This window comes from Pezoporus flaviventris, unplaced genomic scaffold (assembly GCF_033815535.1).
Source record: "Pezoporus flaviventris isolate CSIRO_AGI_PZ_B2104156 unplaced genomic scaffold, CSIRO_AGI_Pfla_v1 ptg000020l, whole genome shotgun sequence".
Classification (NCBI taxonomy): domain Eukaryota; kingdom Metazoa; phylum Chordata; class Aves; order Psittaciformes; family Psittacidae; genus Pezoporus; species Pezoporus flaviventris.
Window position 1 is genome coordinate 8,359,834 of NW_026892568.1, and position 20,638 is coordinate 8,380,471.

The following is a 20,638-nucleotide window of genomic DNA, read 5'->3' on the forward strand; positions in this document are numbered from 1 at the left end:
AGAGATGCAAAACACCCAGGACACACGAATGGCATCACACCATCCACCAAAGGTCTAGGCAAGAGCATTCCCAGGTCTCCTGGCAAGGGGCAGAGTGCCAGGATAAGCATCACCAACACTGCATGAGCCGGGTGTTGCTGCCCCAGCACAAAGCCCACAGGCACCTTCCACTAAGGCTTGAGATCAGATTCCCCCAGTCTGAATCGCTGCATATGCCATCTATTGAATTCAACCCTGCAATCAATACCGGCCTGGGTAAACAGCACCATTAAACTCATCTACATAACACACTGAGCACTGGAGAGAAGGCGGGTGTCTATTAAAACCTGGTGTAATATACAAAAGGAGAAGAGAACTCAATCCATCAGCAGCAGTGCCCTGATAAGGAGCAGGCTCTCCCCCTCCAGCATCTTGCCTGCCATTTCCATCACAACCAACCACCATGTCCCAACGAGTGCTGTTATAGCAGTAAATAATTTCCCTTCTGCAGCATCTGGGTCATAAGTTTCTCCTGCTGCTGCTGCTGCCGGGATCATTATAATGCAAGGAAATGTCATACCCAGTGAGCGAATCCGAAAGGGCTACCTGGAGTACTCCGGGCACAAAAAAATATGTGCTGATGTCAGGTCCATCCCAGTGAAGTTTTACGTTTGCTCTCCAGCAGATGAGTGAACCTGAAGGCTGGGATTTAAAGTCCCTCTGTCCTCAAGGCTAAAAACCCCCATGGTTTATGAACCGATACTGCTTCAGTTGTTGATTTAAAGTCCATTCGCTAGCAGCAAGCAGCCCACATTTTTCCTCCTGGCATGATATATGGCCATCAATATTCAGCCTGCATACCTCCACAGAGAGCCACAGATCTTCGGCTTTTAAGAAGCAATAACTAAATGCAGAGGACATCATTGCCCCCAAGTAACTTTCAACCTTTGCAGAGAATAAACCCCAGGTATTCAGCCAGCCACCGTAACCGCTGCAGCAGGGAGATTGCTCAGGAGGCCATGGAAAAATACAGGCACAAAAATGACCTGTGACAAGCTCTGCCTGACAGCACGGCTCTGAGAAGATAGAATGCTCCTGGTCTAAGGGCTGCACAGCTCAGCCAGCTCACAACTCCCATTCCTGCAAGCCTTTTGCACCAGCAAGAGCCATTAGACCATGCAGGCGATGCACAGGCACTCAGTAACCAGGGTATGGCTGGGATGGGCAGCACAGGAGCAAATGTCACAAGGATGCAGTGACTCTGGAGCCAGTGAGGCTGCCCTGCTCAAACAACAGGAGAGGGATGTTGGCTTGGTGATGATCCTCAGGTTTCTCCATCCTTCATGGCAAGGAGAGAGGATATCCACAGCAGCCCTGCTCCCTCATTTCAGAGCACCCTGATTAGCCCACAGTCCAATTCTCCTTCCAGAAGCTATCCTAATTCTCACTTGGATCCAAACCTGCTCCCGGACAGCCAAGTAATGAGGTGAATCTCAAAAGTCAACAGCAGCCTGGGTCCCCATCTACTCTCTGATGATCTCCAGACCTCAGCTCAGGCAGAGCAGAGCGCTGGGCACCCATGAACACACTTAAATCAGGATCATTATCTTAAATAAGCATCCTTCTTCCAGGCTCAGCCTCGCAGCCAGCCCAAGCCCTGTCACAGCTCCAGCCGCAGCCAGGCTTGCACCAGGTGATGGATCTGGCCCAGCATTTTGGCCAGCTTGCCCAGCTCCTGTAAGCCACAGCTGCCCCTAAACACACAGATTTCCCTTCATAGCCCTTTGATGTAAAATGCCTGCCTGATAATCACAGACAGCTCTTCCAGTTCTCCCAAACAAGACAGCCACATCGCACAGGCTCTGCAAGGCTCTGCTTGAATTGCAGAGGGTTACTGCAAAGTGACACCAAAAATGCCCACCGAGGTTCTTAGCATGTATTAAGAAGATGCAAAACCAGTGGGAAACGCCTCTCCAAACCTCCCATCAGCTGCCTGCTCGTCACCCTTACTTGTCACACCAGTTTTCTAACTTGGATACACTAGTTCTGGCTGCCCCATCCCTGGCAGTGTTCAAGGCCAGGCTGGACAGGGCTTGGAGCAAGCTGCTCTATTGGTAGGTGTCCCTGCCCATGGCAGGGGTTGGAACTGGATGAGCTTTAAGGTCCCTTCCAACACAAACCAGGCTGGGATTCTATGATTCTCCAAATCCCCAGGACTTCAGGCAAATATTATGAATCATAGAATCATAGAATAATAGAATAATTAGGGTTGGAAAGGACCTTAAGATCATCCAGTTCCAACCCCCCTGCCATAGGCAGGGACACCTCACACTAAACCATGGTGCCCAAGGCTCTGTGCAACCTGGCCTTGAACACCACCAGGGATGGAGCATTCACAACTTCCCTGGGCAACCCATTCCAGTGCCTCACTTCCCTCACAGTAAAGAATTTCCTCCTTATATCCAATCTAAACTTCCCCTGTTTAAGTTTTAACCCGTCACCCCTTGTCCTATCACTCCAGTCCCTAATGAAGAGTCCCTCCCCAGCATCCCTATGGGCCCCCTTCAGATACTGGAAGCTGCTCTGAGGTCTCCACGCAGCCTTCTCCTCTCCAGGCTGAAAATTTCATGCGTGAAGAGCCCTGCTCCCACACTGGGAGCAATGATGTGCCTCAGTGTTAGCACTAACATGGGCAGCACCAAGTCAGCCACCTCAGTGTTTTTATCTGCTGGGAAACAAGGCCATCACTTGAGCAGCAAATTTCATTTAACGTATTAAAGGGATGACAAGAAAGCGAAGCAGGAGTTCCACCACCTGCCATTACACCCATGTGTCACCTGGGCAGAGGACAAGAAAATAAGGCACTTAAAACCTCTAATGCGAAAAGGTTTTCTGCAGCTCGTCAGAATTTGATGCCTTGCTCTTAGTAACTGGAGATAAGGAGCAGGACAAGGTAAGTGGCACATCCTGCTCAGTGATAGCTAACCAGGAGGGGAATGTCCCACCGTGTGTCTCCATCCGACCTCAGCTGTCAGCATGGCCTCTGCCAACCCAGTGGAAAGCACTGGCTTCCAGTGCTACCATTGCCCAGGGAGCAGCAATGAGCTTTATTTTGCCTCCTTTTTTTCTTGCTGCTTTTTAAACTTTCCTACAGTGACAATATAAACGCCACCAAAATGCACTGGGGCTGTGCCAGCCATTGAAACTATGGTAAATTACTATGGGTTTTTTAGAACACTTTTTTCCCTGGGACCTTAAAACCATTTACTACAGCAAATACAGTCCTTTTACTTCTAACCATCAATATTGATTTCTTCTTTATTATTTTTAGATTTATATTTCCCCATGTTGATTAAAATTCAGATCACGCTGTGCCTTATAATGCACCATATACAGTATTCATCTCATTTCAAAAACTGCTATTAAGATGTATCTTTCCCCACTGGCAGATCATTTGCCATATAATATAGCTGGAGGATAAGTTTTCCTTTACTTTTTTATGCATTAATTTGGTTGCCTTCACTTTGTCTCTTGTCCCCAACCCCTCAGCAGCAGCTCAGATTCAGCCTGTTTATCCCTTTACAAGGCACTGTATTTTTATTGCCTTTTATAAAAGTGTCATTATGAAAAGATGAATCTCTTTCTATTTGTGCGTTGTCTCCGTAATACAAGCCCAAAACATATTTGCTTGCTCATCTGATATTTCTTGCTATTAAGTGGTGAAAGCAGTGACTTTGGGAAGGCCGATACAGATGGAGAAAAGCAGATGTTTTGAAGCTAATACATCAACAAATGCAGTGTTTGCACAGAGCAGTTTACCAGAGGATTTCAGCTTGCTCATTACAACGTCTGTGCTGACATTTGACTCTGAAGATGGGGGTTTCTACCCAAAGACCTAAGGCAGAGCAGAAAGCAGCAGGGAAAGATGCTTTGAGACCGTGCAGGGCTTTTGCTGCTCCAGCCTCAGGTCTCTCCCAATGAGCCCAGAGCCCCTTGGGCAAGGTGGGAGCACATGGATGGACTCTGCTCGTGGTACACAGCCACCTCTCTGCTCTGCCTTAAAGAGAAAGGCACCTTATCTTGTCTGTCCAATCATGACTTCCCATGCATGTCCTCCCCTGAGGCTGGTGGGGATCCCAAACTGAGGGAGCCTCACTGAACCCCTGTTCTGTGCTCATCCCCCCAAGCTAATCCTGAAAGCATCCAGGACTGGGCTGGAGACGTCTACAGGAGCTGGCAAGAAACATCTCACCACGTGTGCCAGGATGGAATGGGTTGTGCTACCTGTGAGGAAGGAGAGCACCAGGGAGGAAGGCTCTTACCTTTCCCACAGGCTTTCACACCACAGACATCAGCCTCACCTTGCAGATGCCCTCACTGATACCTGCAGCACACCAAGGGGACTATGTACAGAGGGGTCCAAGACTGCTTGGGACTCACTTGGATCGCAGGGGACAGCAGCATCTGGCAGTGATTTTACTAAAGCCAGCTCACCGACAGCAACGATCCAGGAATTAATAGAGCTAGGCTGGCAGGAGGCAGGAACATCACCCATTTAGTGTCATATTGGGCGACTTTCAATTACTGGGGAATATGGAGTCATGTAATGATTACAAGAACAAATACTTAAAGTGTGTGGAAATTAACTGAGCCTTGGCAGTAATTAAGCTTGACGATTAATCAGTCGTTAGCAAATAACACCCTTTGCAGGCTAACCACTATGTGGGGATGAGGGATCACCAGGAACGCCAGCACTGCAGACCTCAGCCTTCCCCTCTGCCACATCCCTGTGGGCATGGGGTGGGCAGGGACATCCCAGCTCCTGGAAAAGGGCTTCTCCGAGCCCCAGCACTGGCTGGGTCAACCACTTCAGATTCCTTCCCTCCCTCCCAAGCCCCTTCCAGCAGGAGAGCAACACTTCCACTGCAAACTAATATTTCCCTAGCCCAGTAAATAGCTCTCCAGGAGGCTTCCATAAGTACTTCTAATTTTCTTCCCCTCTGATGACTTACCAGGGTTGCATTCAATTAACAGGGGTATTGATTTTTCTGCAGCTGACTGGCAGGCTGCTGCCTGTCATTAGGGAACCCATCACTCACCTTCCCAGTGCGGACAGGGTGCAGGCAGCAGGGAGCCCAGGGAGGGATGGAGAAGAGATGCAGCAGCACCAGGGGCACAGCAAGTGGATTTATGGGTGCAGTCTGTGTCCTCTTACCCAGCATCACGTCCCACAGACCCCCTGGGCAGCTCTTCTAAGGAGGATGTGGACATTTGGGTTTTCCAAGAGTTTTAGCCAAAGCTTTGCAAGGGGCTGGTAGGTTACATATAGAGGCACATGTACAGTATTCAATCAGATAGCATCTATAGAGCAAGGAAGACCCTGGAGCACCTTTTGGCCACATAAAGCTGCTTGCCTGGGCAGCTGGGAGGCTTTCCAAGGCAGGTCATTAATTACACCCCCTATATTTAAACTCCTCCTTGTGCTTCCAAGGGGAAAAGCCACCCCTGCCCTCAGCTGGAGCAGTGCTGGAAAGGGATACTGCTCACGGGTTATTCCATAAAGCCCACAGAAGCCTTCACCTCCTTCCTCTTCATGTGGTCTCTCAAAACCAAGCCCTCCTGACTGTGTTGGGGATCCAGTGCTAAGCAGGACAGTGCTTTGTGAAAACAAGGATTAATCCATTTTTGTGGAATTGCAAAGCCCATGCTCACGGCTCTGCTGAGCAGCGGAGATGAAGGCGGCCGTCATGCTAACCAGAGCTGCTTTAAAGAATAAAATCCCTTTGAAATCAGCACCCTTTAATTGTATTATCTCTTGCTGGCAGCTTCAAGTCGGTCACTGGTGATCAAAGAGACACAGACAGGGAGGGAAGGAGGAAACAAGCCCTCGGTGGAGTCCCACGCTCCTAATACTGAATAGCACAAGGGTGTCTCTGCTGCAATGGGGCTGACCTGGGTTCAGGAGACACCATTTGGTCCCAGTGCAGTTGGTGGTGCCCAATCCCCCTCAACAGAGGGGTCCCTGGGGGTTACCCCCAAAGGGACAGGGACCTCAGCACCCCACTCTGCAGGGTCTCAGCCCAGGTTTTGCACCAGCTGCTGCTTGATTCCCCTGGGATGCTCCACGCAGCTCTGGAGAGCATCATCCATCAGAGCAGCAGGTCAGCCTGGAGCCAGGCAGCAGACAGGGTGCATTGGCTCTGCACCCTTCCAACTGTCTCGTGCACCCTACAAAGGAGGTCATGGACTGGGATGAGCCAAGAATGGGCACTACAGATGAGGGAACATGACAGTAGATAGAGCCACTCAAACCCACTGAGACCCAGCACAGCTCTAACACTTCCAACATAGCTCCTCCAACCACAGACCTGCAGGAGAGGAACACTTGGTAAATGCTTCACAGGTACTTGCAGATGCTGTCAGTGCTTCATACAGAACATCACAGCAAAAATCCATCCACAAGAGCCCACCATCCTTGTTTCATCTAGAGCTGCTCTGCCCCATGACCAAATGTGATCTTCAGAGGCTCTAGATGAGGAGATGACACAGGCCAGTTTTGGTGCAGGATCGAGTGAAGGGGCTTGAATGCACTTTAGGGGTAATTTATAAGGAGAAAAAGGTGATAAAGTTGTTGTCCCTGATTTTCTCTTCCTGAAAATTAAGACAACCTTCACCGCTCCAGCCCATCTCAGCACACACACAAACCCAAGGCTGTTTTGACATGCTGGATCCGTAAGCTCCTATCCTCTGCAGTCTCTCCAAGTGACAGCCCTGGAGTCACCAGCCAGACGGCAGATCTCAAACACAAGATCCCATCTGCGGTGCCTGCTGCCAGCACGCACAAATGTGTTTAAGTTTCTCCCTGATCTGCTGCAGCACAGAGCCACCACCACCTGAAATTACTGGTTCTTTCAATATGAGAATGGCAAGAAAAGCATCAAATGTGCGTGATCGCCTTCCAGTCGCTGGCTATAACAGTGTTGCCCATTCCTCTCCAGGTTACTGCTGTTCTCCTTGCACACTTGGGTACCATCCAGCCTCAAAAAGACAAAATCCTCAACACCAAGGTAAATTATGTTATTTCAGGGGTTGAAAGGATGTTACTTAAAAGGCAAGACCATGCGCTCCATGCTGCCTGTGCAGCGTTAGCTCACGTGTGCATGCAGTATGGCACAGCACAGCCTTTAATTACAGGCTCACTTATGCTATTTTCCATCGTAGGCGCAGAAGAGCCACATAAGGAAAGCCAGAGAGAGAAATGGAAGTGATGATGGAAACAGGGAGGCGCAGGTACCCCAGCACCTGTTGAGAGCAGCCACGGCAGGAGGCAAAGGTGGGAATGAGAGGTGGGAGCCATCAGGATGCACTCCACCTCCAGTGACCTGGAACAGGGCGGTGTGACCGCTGCATGTCACATCCCTGCCACCCACTGCTCACACAGCACCCATGACTCCACCTGAGCAAAACCTACACTGACCTCTGCACTGCAAAGGTTGTCCCAAGAGCTGCCCCTCGGTCTTTTCATCTCTGCCCCTCCACCTTCACAGACAGAATGGTTCGGTTTGGAAGGGACCTTAAAGCTCCTCCAGCTCCAACCCCTGCCACAGGCAGGGACCCCTTCCACTAGAGCAGCTTGCTCCAAGCCCCTGTGTCCAACCTGGCCTTGAACACTGCCAGGGATGGGGCAGCCACAGCTTCTCTGGGCACCCTGTGCCAGCGCCTCAGCACCCTCACAGGGAAGAGCTTCTGCCTAAGAGCTCATCTCAGTCTCCCCTCTGGCAGGTTAAAGCCATTCCCCTTGGCCTGTCCCTACAGGCCCTTGTCCAAAGCCCCTCTCCAGGTTTCCTCTAGCTCCTCTTTAGGCACTGGAGCTGCTCTAAGGTCCCCCTTAAGGAGCCTTCTCTTCTCTACAGGGGGTTTGGGGCACAAGCGCACACTGAAGCCAGGTCATGGGGAGCTTCTCATCACCCAACACCCCCAAATCCTCTTCAGGGCTCCTCCATTCATTCTGGAACCAGCCTGGGTTTGTGCTTGGGATTGCCCCAAGCCATGTGCAGGGCCTTGCATTTGCCCTTGTTGAACTTCATGAGGTTCACACTGTCCCACCTCTGAAGCGTGTCCAGGTCCCTCTGGATGGCACAAGTCCACATCACTTCAAGTTGCTTTAGCTCTCATTTTTGCAGGCCTTGGCATGACAGCCACATTAGGATTAATAAAAGTTTAAAGTCTCTCAAAGCAAAGGGAAATGTCTCTTTAGCAGAGCAGCATGTCACAACAGGGAGGTCTGACAGCAGCTCTCAGGCTGGCACAGATGGATGCAACGTGAGCATCAGGACACCAGCTCTGCCCAGCGAGCATTGCAGGGCCCGACAGTTTGCTTGTAGTTTATTCTAAGCCTTGCTTGACTCCAAGGCTGGACAGATCAGCCCTGGATTCCAACCAACAACCACATCTGCAGCAACTCACGGGATATGGGCACAAAGAAACCATCCTCATGGTAGAGAGAGCGCAGCCCATGCACCAGGTACTGCTCCAGGCACCAGTGAGTCCCACCTCGAGCTCCACCCCAGGCACCCTCCACACCAGTAGCTAGTAGACACCCTGCAGCAGTAGTAGCTGGGAGAGGTGTTATAGGAAACCCCCCAAAATCACAGTAATTTCAGAAATCCCAAAAGAAAAGGGCTCCAGGCTTGGCAAACAACAGGACCGCGGAAGTTCTGCCCAAGCCCCATGGGCTCCATCATCCCCACAGAGCAGCTCAGCCCAACACCTCAGAGCACACTGGGGTTCTTTTGCTCCTGCAACCCCCCCCGAGCCATTCCACAGGGTCTGTATGGGGCATTGGCACTGCTGACTGACCTGTCCAGAGGGAATCGTGCTTCATCCCCTTTGTGGAAGTCAGTGCTATTCTCCAGCCTGGCCAGGATGTCCATCCTCTTCATCAGCATCTCCAGCATGTCGCTCATCCGCCTCAGCACCCCTCGGGACTCCAGCGCACCCATCACTGCAGGCACACAAAGAGCAAGGTGAGACACACCACGGGCTTGCCACTGCTCTGTCTCACCAGGAAAACCCCACTCCCCACAGCTTCAGCCACAAAGCTGCCCGTGGTCCTGTGTTCCCAGCCCCACTGATGGGATCGGTGGGTGGGTTATGGACCATCTTGGTGCCCTGCTGTCCTGACATTCCCTCCCTGGCTCTGCCAACAGACCCACAGCCCCATCATCCTGCCCAAGCATGGGTTATTCCCTGCCTGTGCCCACATCCAGCTGGGCTGCTGCAGCTCCTGATAACCAGTGGTTAAACCAGCTCTGGGTCCAGCTTCCTCCCCTGCCTCTCCAGCATTAACTCCTGACTTCTCCCCCAGATCCAACCTGTCCTGAGTACTCACAGGAAGCCAACTTCATTCTCAAACACAAACCCCAGCCCTTCCCGTTGAACTTCTGTTTTCCTCTCTCAGAGACCCACCTAGCCCAGTATCCTGCCTTTGCCAGCAGCCTGCTGGGGATGCTTAAGCAAAAGCACACAGGTGGTTCTCCCCCAGCACATCCTCCCAGCAGCACTGGACCTTCCTGTTGCAGGGAGTTTCTTTACTACCCACATCTGCTACGGCGTGGGTGCCCCAGCACTGGGTATAGCTCTGCCTCAAGCATTGCACCTCCTCAAACCCCCCACAGAAGGGAAGGCCCCCAATTCCCAGCCCCATTTCATGCTCTGCTTCCTATGGGTTTGCACAGCACCGACCCACTGCTGCGTTGAAAGCACCGAGGGATACAGGAGCTGCAGGCTCCCAGTTTGATGTGTGGTCTTAGTGACAGGAGCCCCGAGCCTGAAGCCAGAGAACAGAAAATAAAGCTCCTGTTTCATCTCAGGGCTGCTCATTTCACACTGGTAATAACTTAATCAGTGCATAATCCCCTGAACTCCTCCTGGTTTGCTTATCTCCCCCATTCCACTCCCATGTGTTTTTCAGAAGGCAGCACACATTGAACTGAGGGAGCAGCAGGAGCTGGGCAGGTGGTGCTGGACACCTGGGCGGCTATGGGGAATGAGGGGCACGTCACACATCTCCAAAGAGACCCCAAAACAGGTCGTGCAAAACCAGAGGGTGGCTGCGTCCCCCCAGCACCCTGCTCAGCCCTGGCAGTGGGGCTGCTCCCAATGGCATCAAGTGCCAGGGTCAGCCCCAGCACAGGCTTCTCCTCACCGCAGGAGCCAACTGGGGCTGCTGAACACATCAAACAGCACAAAGGGTGAGCTCTAGATGGTTTGGTGTCCAGATGAGAGCGATGCGTGTGTCTATGGTGGGAACCGGCTCATGGCGACAGCTCCCGCTGCGGCAGAGATGCAGCCCCGGCTCCCTCCCCACTCTCCCAGTAAATCACAGCTAACTCCAGCTCCAGATGCTGCGCTCGGTTCTTCGGCTCTGTGGAGGGGTCTGCATCAGTGCTACAAATATGGGGGCGTTAGGTTTTGGGTGAGACAGAGATTGTGCTTTGCCCATTGCACAGTCCTGTGCCAGTGGGTCAGTCCGGAGGTCAGGAAAAGGACCCAATACAGACCCTAGAGCTGCCCAGAAGGGCTTAAACCACGACCAGCCCGTTTCCATGGACGGAGTGGTACCCCTGGCCTAAAGATTTGGATTCCAGCTTGTTTGGGTCAGGAGGGAGGGGAGTGGGGGGATTAAGCCACGCTGGTTTTCCAGGAAGAGCATAGAATCTGAGTTTGGTTTGTGTTGGAAGGGACCTTAAAGCTCCTCCAGCTCCAACCCCTGCTTCAGGCAGGGACCCCTTCCACTCGAGCAGCTTGCTCCAAGCCCCTGTGTCCAACCTGGCCTTGGACATGCTTTAAACATCCTTGAAGATGCAAGACCATGCCTGGGAAGGCAATGGAGAGGACTGAGAGCTGCTGCTGCCGCTCAGGGCTGGGCTATCGCCCCAGTTTGTAGCAGGGCTGCATTGGGTTAATCACAAAGGCCTGTTTAGTGGTGCAGCTCATTTGAAATGGAAATGTCTGCTTGAAAAGCCTGGGCAGAGGAAGAGCTCTGGGCCCTGATTAAAACCCAGACACAGGCACGGAGCTCATCCCTGCAGAACAAAGCGGGGGGGTCCTGTGGTGATGGGTCCTGCCAGCCTGTTCAGCCTAATGCTGCTTGGGCAGGGGGATGGAGGAAACTGAGGCACAAGGCTACATAGGGCTCACATTTCCAGCAGCAGCAGTGAGCTGATGCCCGTGAAGTGCACCCAGGGGTGCTCAGCTGCATCCCTACCACCCAGGAAAACCTCCCCAGAGATTGCCCCATGCTCAGTGAGGAGCCAGCAATAGACATCTCCTACTGCTTGGGCTCCATCCACCTCCCAGGCAACCCAGCCAAGGATGCCTGCTCCAAGTCCTCACCATGGAAGCATGGCTGACAAGACAGCTCTGCTCCCAAATCACAAAGGAGGGATAAGGATATTCCCACTTGGAAGGAAACAGTTTCCCCCTGGATTGCAGGCTGCAAGTCCCAGCCCCACAGCTGACACCACCACCACCACCCCCCCGGCTCTCCCTCTGCCTTCACTGAGACTTCCCCTCGTGTCACTGCCACCATCCAATTTCCCAGCCGGTTTTGAGCAATTCCAGGATGCTTTTCAAAGCTTTTCAAAGCTCTGAGCTTTGCTGTCAACAGCGAGCAGAGATTTTCCTCCTCCAATGAAGAAATGAAAACCCAGCCCCAATCCTAAGTAAGAAATAGTAATAAAATAAGTAAATCTCAGCCTTCCCTGCGTTACCTTTCCAAGCACCCTGCCAGAGAGCAGAGCAGGCGAGGGCACGGCTCCCCCCCAGCCCTCCCCTTGCTCTCGGAGATAAAGTTGAAGCCCTTCTGCATCAAAGCCTCTCTTTTTCAGTTCTTGGTCTTTGCTGCTGTTGTTTTCGTTGTTCCAGAAGCTTAAGGGGGATAACAGGAATGAGCTGACGTTTTTGGCAACGATTATTGCATCTCTGGGAAAGCCGTGTCTCATTAAAACCAAAAGAGAAGGGGAAAAGTGCTGAAGTGGCTCTTTTAAACCCAGGATTAATTTGTTAACCTGCAGCAGAGAGCCGGGCACCCGGAGGACGGCTGCTTTGGGGTGTGATGGGGATCCAGAGGATGGCAGAGCCCGGTCAGTACCCGCAGCTTCCCCCACTGAAACCAGTGACAAAGATCCCCAGCAGCCTTGCAACCAGCACTGCAGGCAGACAGGGTAAACCCAACCCCAACACAAGAGCATGGAATAGTCCCGTGAACCCCTTCTTAAATAGCAAGCAAGCTGCTAATCACAAAGGAAAGATACTCTCGTTACCTTTGATAAGCAGCAATGATGGGCAAGAAAATCCAGCTAAAACTGATCAACAGATTAATTGGAGTTTGCTAAAGCAGGGCAGGTTTCTGACAGTTTCCCTGAGTGGCAGCCACTCTTTAAAGGCAATCACTGAACCTGATGGAGGTTTTCATAGCAGCACTAGGAAATAATGATTGCAATCAATCATATCTTACTGGATTTCATGAGACGTGCTGGTAAACACAGCAGAGGGAGGAGAATTATTTATGGTGCTTCAGAAGAGCATACAGCTAAGTAATTGGATGAAATCAGGGGAAAAAAAGAAAGCATCCCCTAAGGGTGATGTCTGGAGGAAGAAGAAATGGTTTCTCTGTGAAACCAGTGGCACAGACAACGGCACATATGCTCAAATTTGGTCAAACCCCAAGGGAATTCTCTAATGATACACTTGCCTTTAAAATACCTTTCTGGATGAAAACATCCCCAGGCAGGCATCCCAACCCCTGCCACTGAAGCCTCCAAGAATGGGAGCCAGGACAGAGCACGGGTGAGTTTTGCTGCATGTGCAGACCTGGACACGAGCATGAAGTTCAACGCCAGATGCCTCAGGACAACTACGCAGCAGTGGAGAGAGCTGAGAAAGCAGCATTTCATTCCATGGAGCATCTCCAGCATGGCCATGGCTTAGTGCCTCCCTGCAGGCAGTCCAACACCGCTGGCACCAGTGGAGGTGATGTGAAGTGGTGCTGGTAAAGGCCAGGTTGTGCCACAGGAGAAGGAGCAGACAGGAAGGAGTTTCCTTGCTCAGGCATCATGGTTTAGGGTGCTGAGCATCCTCCCCAAGCCACACCCCCCTTTCCCCCACCCCCTTGCTCACACTGGGAGCAATCTCATAGAATCATAGAACAGGGTTGGAAAGGACCTTAAGATCATCCAGTTCCAGCCCCCCTGCCATGGGCAGGGACACCTCACACTAAACCATGGCACCCAAGGCTCTGTCTAACCTGGACTCGAACACTTCCAGGGATGGAGCATTCACAACTTCCCTGGGCAACCCATTCCAGTGCCTCACCACCCTCACAGTAAAGAACTTCTTCCTTATATCCAATCTAAACTTCCCCTGTTTAAGTTTTAACCCGTCACCCCTTGTCCTATCACTACAGTTCCTAATGAAGAGTCCCTCCCCAGCATCCCTATAGGCCCCCTTCAGATACTGGAAGCTGCTCTGAGGTCTCCACACAAGCTTCTCTTTTCCAGGCTGAACAGCCCAAATGTTCTCACCCTGTCTTCATACAGGAGGTGCTCCAGCCCCTGATCATCCTTGTGGGAGGAGCCCAAGGCTCCACAGACCAGTATGGAGAGCACCAAAGCATCCCCCTGACATTTAAAATGCAATTCTACAATATCTCTACCTCCACCGTCCATACATGTCTGATTTGTTGTTGATTCCCCCCTCCCACTTCTCAAACATAACTCATATCCCTGCCTGGCTGCCTTTTAACAGCAGACTGCTTTGGTACAAGGTGGGAATTTGCTCAGAGATGGTAAGACATTACTTATGTCCAGTGAAAATACCAGCTGAATTAATTTCACTCTAAAGCATCTTTTGCTTTGCTTTGGTTTTCTCCTTTAAAGGACAACTCCAGGCTGCTTACACCCCCCAAAAGGACAATGAAAGGTTTCTTGAAGAAGGAACTGGACCCAGACCTCACCACCCTGCTGCTTGGGTGGCTGGGATCCAGGGCTGGCCTGCAGACCCCATTATTTCAAGGGGAACCCCATTCTCCCAGGGAGGACCCCAGCCCAGCACCTCCCTGGTTCCCAGGGAGCAAAACACCAGCCCTTCACTTCTCTTCCCCTCCCAAACTCCTCTATTCACTTTCACTATTGATTTTGGTTCAAACAGATTAAAACACCAAAGAGCCAACTAGCCACGGGCTCCGGCTCACCCTGACACATAATCCATTACAATCACAGCCCAGGGACCCAGCACTAACTAGCAACAAGAAAGCCCAAGGCCAGGCTTGGCTTAAGCTGGCCTCTACCTCCCATCTCCATCCCTTTGGCCCCCAGCCTGGGGGATGCTGCTCCAGGGATGGACCGGGTCCTGCTGGGTGCCTGCAGGCGCCCATTCGCAGCCCATTGCTGCCTACAGCAAACCCATCCACATTTGCCCTTAAACTGCTATGGATTTATGATTCTAAGTTGTACACAACTGCCAATGCCCCAATGCAAAGAGCACAAGGAGCTGCCCAGGGACCTGTCACACCAGCAGTACCTGGGGGTGCCCCAAGAAGCAGCCAGTGAAGCGGACGCTTGAGCACAGCTCCAGCTACACCACTGATGTGCTGCTGAGCCACTGCAAAAGGCTGGCAACAGAGCGGTTCCCTGGTAAGCAGCCAACTTAAGCAGCCTTCAGTCATGGGCTGGTAAAGTAGATTATGTCCCCCTGATATCATCTACCCTCTGGATTCATCCATCCTCTCATCCCTGCCTTGCAATCAGCAGCAAACATGAAGCCTCAGTGGTGTTTCTCTCCCTCTCACTGCATCCAGGAGCAGGCAGAGCCCATCAGGTCCTGCTGCACCCTGCACAGCCAGCTCTGGCACCATCAGCTGTGTGCCATAACCCATCCAGGCTCTCATTGCAACCATGCTATGGGATCAAGAGACCCCGCAGCTTCCCTAGAGCCAAGACACCGTGGGATGGGGACCAATGCATGCAGAAGTCCCCTGGCTGAAAGCGAGCACCATCTGTGCCGTGGCATTCATGTCCAAAGCAGCACCAGCAGATGGGAAGCGATGCTGCTCAGTCACATAAACCACGTCCACAAGTGCCATGGAACCCCTACAGGCAGACACCCCTCTGGCCACCCTGCTCCCAGACAGCCATGGCAAAGCCACATCCCTGGTCTCCATGTCCCAGCACTGTAGGTCCTGCCCCATAGATGGATGATGCTCCATGGATGGATGATGCCCCATGGAAGGATGATGCCCCAATAGGTTTCATGGAGGAGGTTGGTTAGAGAGAGGCCAGAGAGGTCCTGAGCAAAGCTCAGCCTCCACCCAAGGTCCCACCAGCCATCCCCCAGCCTGGATGGAGGGTGCCAGCCCCATGTCCCCTTACCAGCCCCACTGGGTCCCTCCCTAAGGGCAGCACTTTGGCTGTAGGAGCCCAAGCTGAGCCTGCAGAAGGGGTTTCTGCCACTTCTCCACCCCGTGCAGCTCCCCCTGCCCCATCACCTGAATGGAAACACCGGTAGGAGCAGGCTGCAGCTCCATCTCTACCCTAACACACATTTACTCCCTATTTCCATATAAATAAGAAAAGGCAGGAAGCCCAGCAATACAAACAGACACATGCACAGACAGGAAGGTCTCATTGCTGCAAGGGAGAGCACAGGGCTCTTCCACCAACTTTCATTACTTCTTACCTCCACACACACACACACACGTAAGAGATCTGGTGTCCCCTGTGGGACATGGGGACAGTGCCACAGGGCCTGCCACAAGCCATCACTCCGCAAGTGAGCAAAACGATCTCGGTCATGGTCTCCTCTTCCAGCAGCCGCAGGAGATGGGCTGGTGAAGAAGAGACGGATGCACACAACCCCAGCACGAGCTTTTATTTATTTTATCATCTCTTTTTAACCCATCTTTTCCCTCCTCCTCATCCCCCATCACTTGTTTGCTTTCAAAGCACCAGCAGGGTATTTTTAGTTGCTCCCCTATCGCCAGCCAGCACCGGTTTAAATTGTATTTTAAAGCCGTTCTGCAGTGCTCCAGGCACCTCACGCTGCAGACGACGCTTTCAAAGCACAAGATTAACATCAAGTTTAAATTGCTTCCTAAAACACAAGGGCTCCAGCACAGGCTGGCTCCAGGGCAGTTGGTGGTAGCAAAGCCCTGAAGATACCAGTGCTCCCTGGGCAGAGCTGGACCCTGCACTGGCTGGATGCTGATGGCTTTGGGAGCAAACTGGAACCCAGCTTTGCAACTGGGACCCCCAGCTCCAGGCAAGGAGCAGCACACACCGGTCCCAAAGCAGCTCCAGAGATCCCACAAGCCAGAGACCCCTCCACCATTAACCCTCAACTCAGTTCCTTGTCTTTATAAGAGAGGTGCCTCTCCATGGGTATTTATCTCAAAGAGCTCTAGTTCTTCTACTACAACCCCAGTAGTTCTGGTAGAGGGGAGATTTAGGCTAGACATAAGGTACAAGCTCTTCCCTGTGAGGGTGCTGAGGCACTGGCACAGGGTGCCCAGAGAAGCTGTGGCTGCCCCATCCCTGGCAGTGTTCGAGGGCAGGTTGGACACAGGGGCTTGGAGCAAGCTGCTCTAGTGGAAGGGGTCCCTGCCCGTGGCAGGGGTTGGAACTGGAGGAGCTTTAAGCTCCTTTCAACCCAAACCAGGCTGGGATTCTACAATTTGCCCACCCCAAGATCAGGCAGAGGAAGGCTTCAGCAAGCTGGGCACCACCAGGGCTCTTTTGGCTCTGCCCATCCAGCACTGGAGCCCACAGCCTTTATTTACAGCTGCTCCCAAACGCTGTGTTTCAGGAACGGCAGAACTCGCTCATTTAACATGTCCAAAATCATTACCATTTCTCCTTCAGCCAAACCCATCGGCCAAACAGTGCCAGGCATCCTGCCACTCTGCTCCAGGGATGGGTAAACCATCCCCTTCCTCCAAACCCTTGGAGGAAAACCTCAAACCCACGGAGCCCAGTGGCTGGATCCTTCCGACAGCAGCCGAGTGGGGCAGCAGCCCAAAGCAGAGCCCACAGGAGCCGGGGTCATTGGTAGCAGCATAGGACAAGCCTTGGCTAATCTCTCCCTGAGCCAAACCGAGCCCTGGTCTCTCATTTAAGGCCAAGGAACAAATAAATCAGCAGCAAAACCAGCTCTTAGAGAGGCTGCTATGGTTCCCACTGTGCTAGTTTTATTTTCTGAAGTACCTGCTGCCTGGCGGGCTCAGGATGAATTTTGATTTAGGAGTGAAAAGGGATAATAAAAGCATAAAGAGCCGTTACTGTTCCTCCCGGCCTGGTGGGGTGTTTGCTCATCACACGTTGATGGAAATGCCATTTGACTTCCTTAGGAGCTATAGAAAATCTATTAATTGATTTAATCATGCCCTGGGAGTCGCTGCTTATGGAGATAACTGAGTGCCCGGGGCCAGCAGGATGCTGCTCCTCCCTCTTCCAACACAGCAGCGGGGAAGGGGGCAAGGAGATCTTCCTTTCCCCTCCACCAGCTGAAGACTGGGGAATTCACACTTCCATTTTCCAGCCACGTTGGTGGCATTATGGGTTTTGTTTTCAAGCCTGCAGGCATGAAATTCTGAGCATCAGTTGTATCTAATGGGCACTTCTGCAGGAAGAGAGGGGCTCCCAGGGTGGATTAAGCACTGCTACAGCACTACTACAGCAGCCCTTACCCTCTGTACCCTGCAAAGCTCCAATGTGCATTTACCCCCCAGCACATCCCCTCACTGACCCCAGTGAGCCCCCAAAGACCCCTTTATTTCCCTTATTTTAACAGCACTCATTTCCCTGCCTGCAATAGCGATTTAATCAGAGCAGTAAAGTTTTACACTTCCACTTTAAATCCCCTTTTCCAAGTGTGGGCTGGAGATGGGAGCGTGCTGCACGTTCACCAACCCAATGGGGGATGCAGCGCTCTGGGACCGAAGCAGGGTGGCCCATGGGGACACCAGAAGAAGCAGGAGATGACACATGGTTTTAATCAACCGTGGCTTTCTCCACCCAGGCAAAGCAATGGTCTGCTCCCTAATACATGAAAAATAAGGAGAGCCCTGTAACAGCACTTGCACTCTACAGTGCTGCTTAAACCAGGACAATAGGGTGCAGATGGCACCCACAGCAGCACCCATCACGGTCACCAACGCCCATTGCTCAGCACAGAGCAACACTTTAGCCCATAATTAAAGAAGCCTCCCTGTACTCAAGGGGCAGAGCAGAATAAGTTGTTATTGCTGCTGCATGCAGCGTTACCCATTTAAAGGAACCCCTGGAGCAACTGAGCATCTGGCAGGAGCTGGCAGGGAGCAGGGCTGGGGATGAGCAAAAAGTCCTCACCCTGCATCTGGGCTCTGCTTTGGGGTCTCCATTAACCCCCTACTCCCCACCGATGCTTGCACATGAGGAAGCAAGAGAACAGTCCTGAGCAGCAGGAGCTGGAGCACATCATCTCTGGGCTGGCTGGAGTCAGCCCCAGCGTTTTAATAGGGGAGGGAACATCAAAAGCCCATGATTTCCCCAGCACAGCTCTTCACTAAGGAGGTGTTCCCAGCACTGACCAGCTTGGCTTGGCACTGACCAGGCAACTTCTGACAGCATCAGCTGGCTGCTCCGGGCCCGAGGCTGCTTGGAGCAGCTTCGGATGGGATGGAAGCGGCGAGGCTGGAAACGAGCCCCAGGCACTGGAGAGCTCACAGCACGCTCCTCCCCACGGGTGTTCCTGGCTGGCACCCCTCCAGCAGCACACAGGCTCCAGGAGACCCTAATCCAGCTCTGAATGCAGGAGAGGAATAATGAAGCGCTGGGGATGTGCAGGATCTGCAGCAATCAGGGAGCTGACAGGCACTCCCTTACCCACACTTTCCCCATGGGGACTGTGGAATCCCTGTGGATAACAGCCCCACAGGCACTGCGGGAAGAGGGGATCAGAGAGAAGACCTCCTGCTGCCTTATGAGAGGGTTTTCCATAAGCAAATTCTGGATCCAGACTATGAGAGCGGCCTCATCCCTGCTCCTGGACAAGCATCCCGATGCTGCCTGGTGAGGCACGCTCAAGCAGCAGATCCTGACAAGCTGCTTCCAAGCTGCTGCAGACGTCACCCAAAGCTGCCCAGCAGACAACACCAAAACATAGCACGAGCAGCCTGGGAGAGGGTTGTTCACTTAGGATGAAACTGGGAATAAGCAGTGCTGGGCTTGCAGAGCAGGGTCTGCCCATCTCCCTCTGTCACTGCCCATGCCCCTCCATCACCATCACTTGCTTACACAAGTCTTTGCAACTGGTTTTTCTGTCACCTCCACCACGCACTGAAGGCAATAAGATAAATTATAACTCACCTGACTTTTTGAAAGCAAAGGGAACAGGAGCATCCCTGGAACCACATCTCTGCATCAGGTCTCAAGGAGGCAGCAGCCTAGTCCCTTGCTCCAGGGTGCTCTCTCCAGCGAGGTCAGGTAAGAAAGGGGATTGGCAAAGCCACAAAGCAACCCAAGCTCCTGCCAGAACTATGTGCTCTGCTGAAAAACAGCTGAGGAGCAAATTGGGATCTACCACAAGTGGCAGAAACCTGAGTTTGCAAATGGGTCCAGCAATTACTTTTCCCCAGAGAGAGGGAACTGGGATGTGAGGATGAACGCACCTGTGCTTTGCTTTAAAGCTCTCGTGGGCTGAGCAGCACCTTGCTGCAGCCAAGACCTCTCAGGCAGAGCTGAACCAAGCCATTCCCTCCTCTGCTGTCCTCCCTCACCATGAGCTGCACACAGAGGGAACGCAGCAGGTCAGGGTCATGCACACAGATCTGCCCCTTCTCCTCTTCCCTTCCCAGCACAGTGTCTGTGAGAGCCGAGCACAGGGTTATTCAAGCTCCCTCTGATCATTAGCAAATCTGAGCTTGACCTTTCTGCATCTTCTGAGAGAACAAACATCGACGGTACCTGGCCATGATAACCCAGCGGGGATGCTGCTGGAGCAAAAGGAAAACCAGCAGAGACAGGAGTGGGAGCAAAGGACCCCTCTGAGGAGATTATGTAGGTTCCTGCATTTCCATTTGACCTTTTTGCTCTGCTCCTCGGGGAGCAATTCAAGGGATTGCAATAACATGAGATCCCATTGCTTCACGGCACTATGGCCCTGGAACGGCGAGGATGCCCTACAAAACCCCAGCAACCTTGAACATTCCCTTCTTGCAGCACAATTCCCATCCCTCCACCGACATCACTGCTCTGGGATGAAGCAGAAGCGCAGACACCAAGGGATAAAGCTGCGCCGCATCTCCCTCTCTCCTCTTCTGTGTTCATTGATGGAAGAAATCGCTTTATGCAGGTGAGACTCCAGGAACTGGAGCAAGCAACAGCTGCGGGGAAGGCAGAGCACTCCAGTAGCTGGAACACAGATGGGGTGCTGGGTTTGGGAAAGCAGGGCAGGATTTCTGCCAGAGGGTGTTAAACACCGTTTCCAGTGCATCACGCTTTGCTTGTTGTCTGCTGGACCTCTCCTGAGTCCCAACATAGCAAACCAGAGCTGTTCCAGCTACCCAGGGGAGCAGCGATGCTCAGCTTCTCCCACAGCCTGCATTCAGGACAAGGTGCCCCAA

The 20,638-nt window shown here is 52.4% G+C and overlaps 1 protein-coding gene across 1 annotated transcript in view; it reads right to left on the bottom strand.

The window, feature by feature from the left end:
• The window catches only part of MGAT5B (alpha-1,6-mannosylglycoprotein 6-beta-N-acetylglucosaminyltransferase B), a 64,731-nt gene that overhangs the window by 32,531 nt on the left and 11,562 nt on the right, over positions 1-20,638 (bottom strand). The window contains exon 3 of the mRNA XM_061455600.1: positions 8,839-8,983. Within this exon, the coding sequence (XP_061311584.1) occupies positions 8,839-8,983 (145 nt within the window). The remainder of the gene's footprint in view (positions 1-8,838; positions 8,984-20,638) is intronic.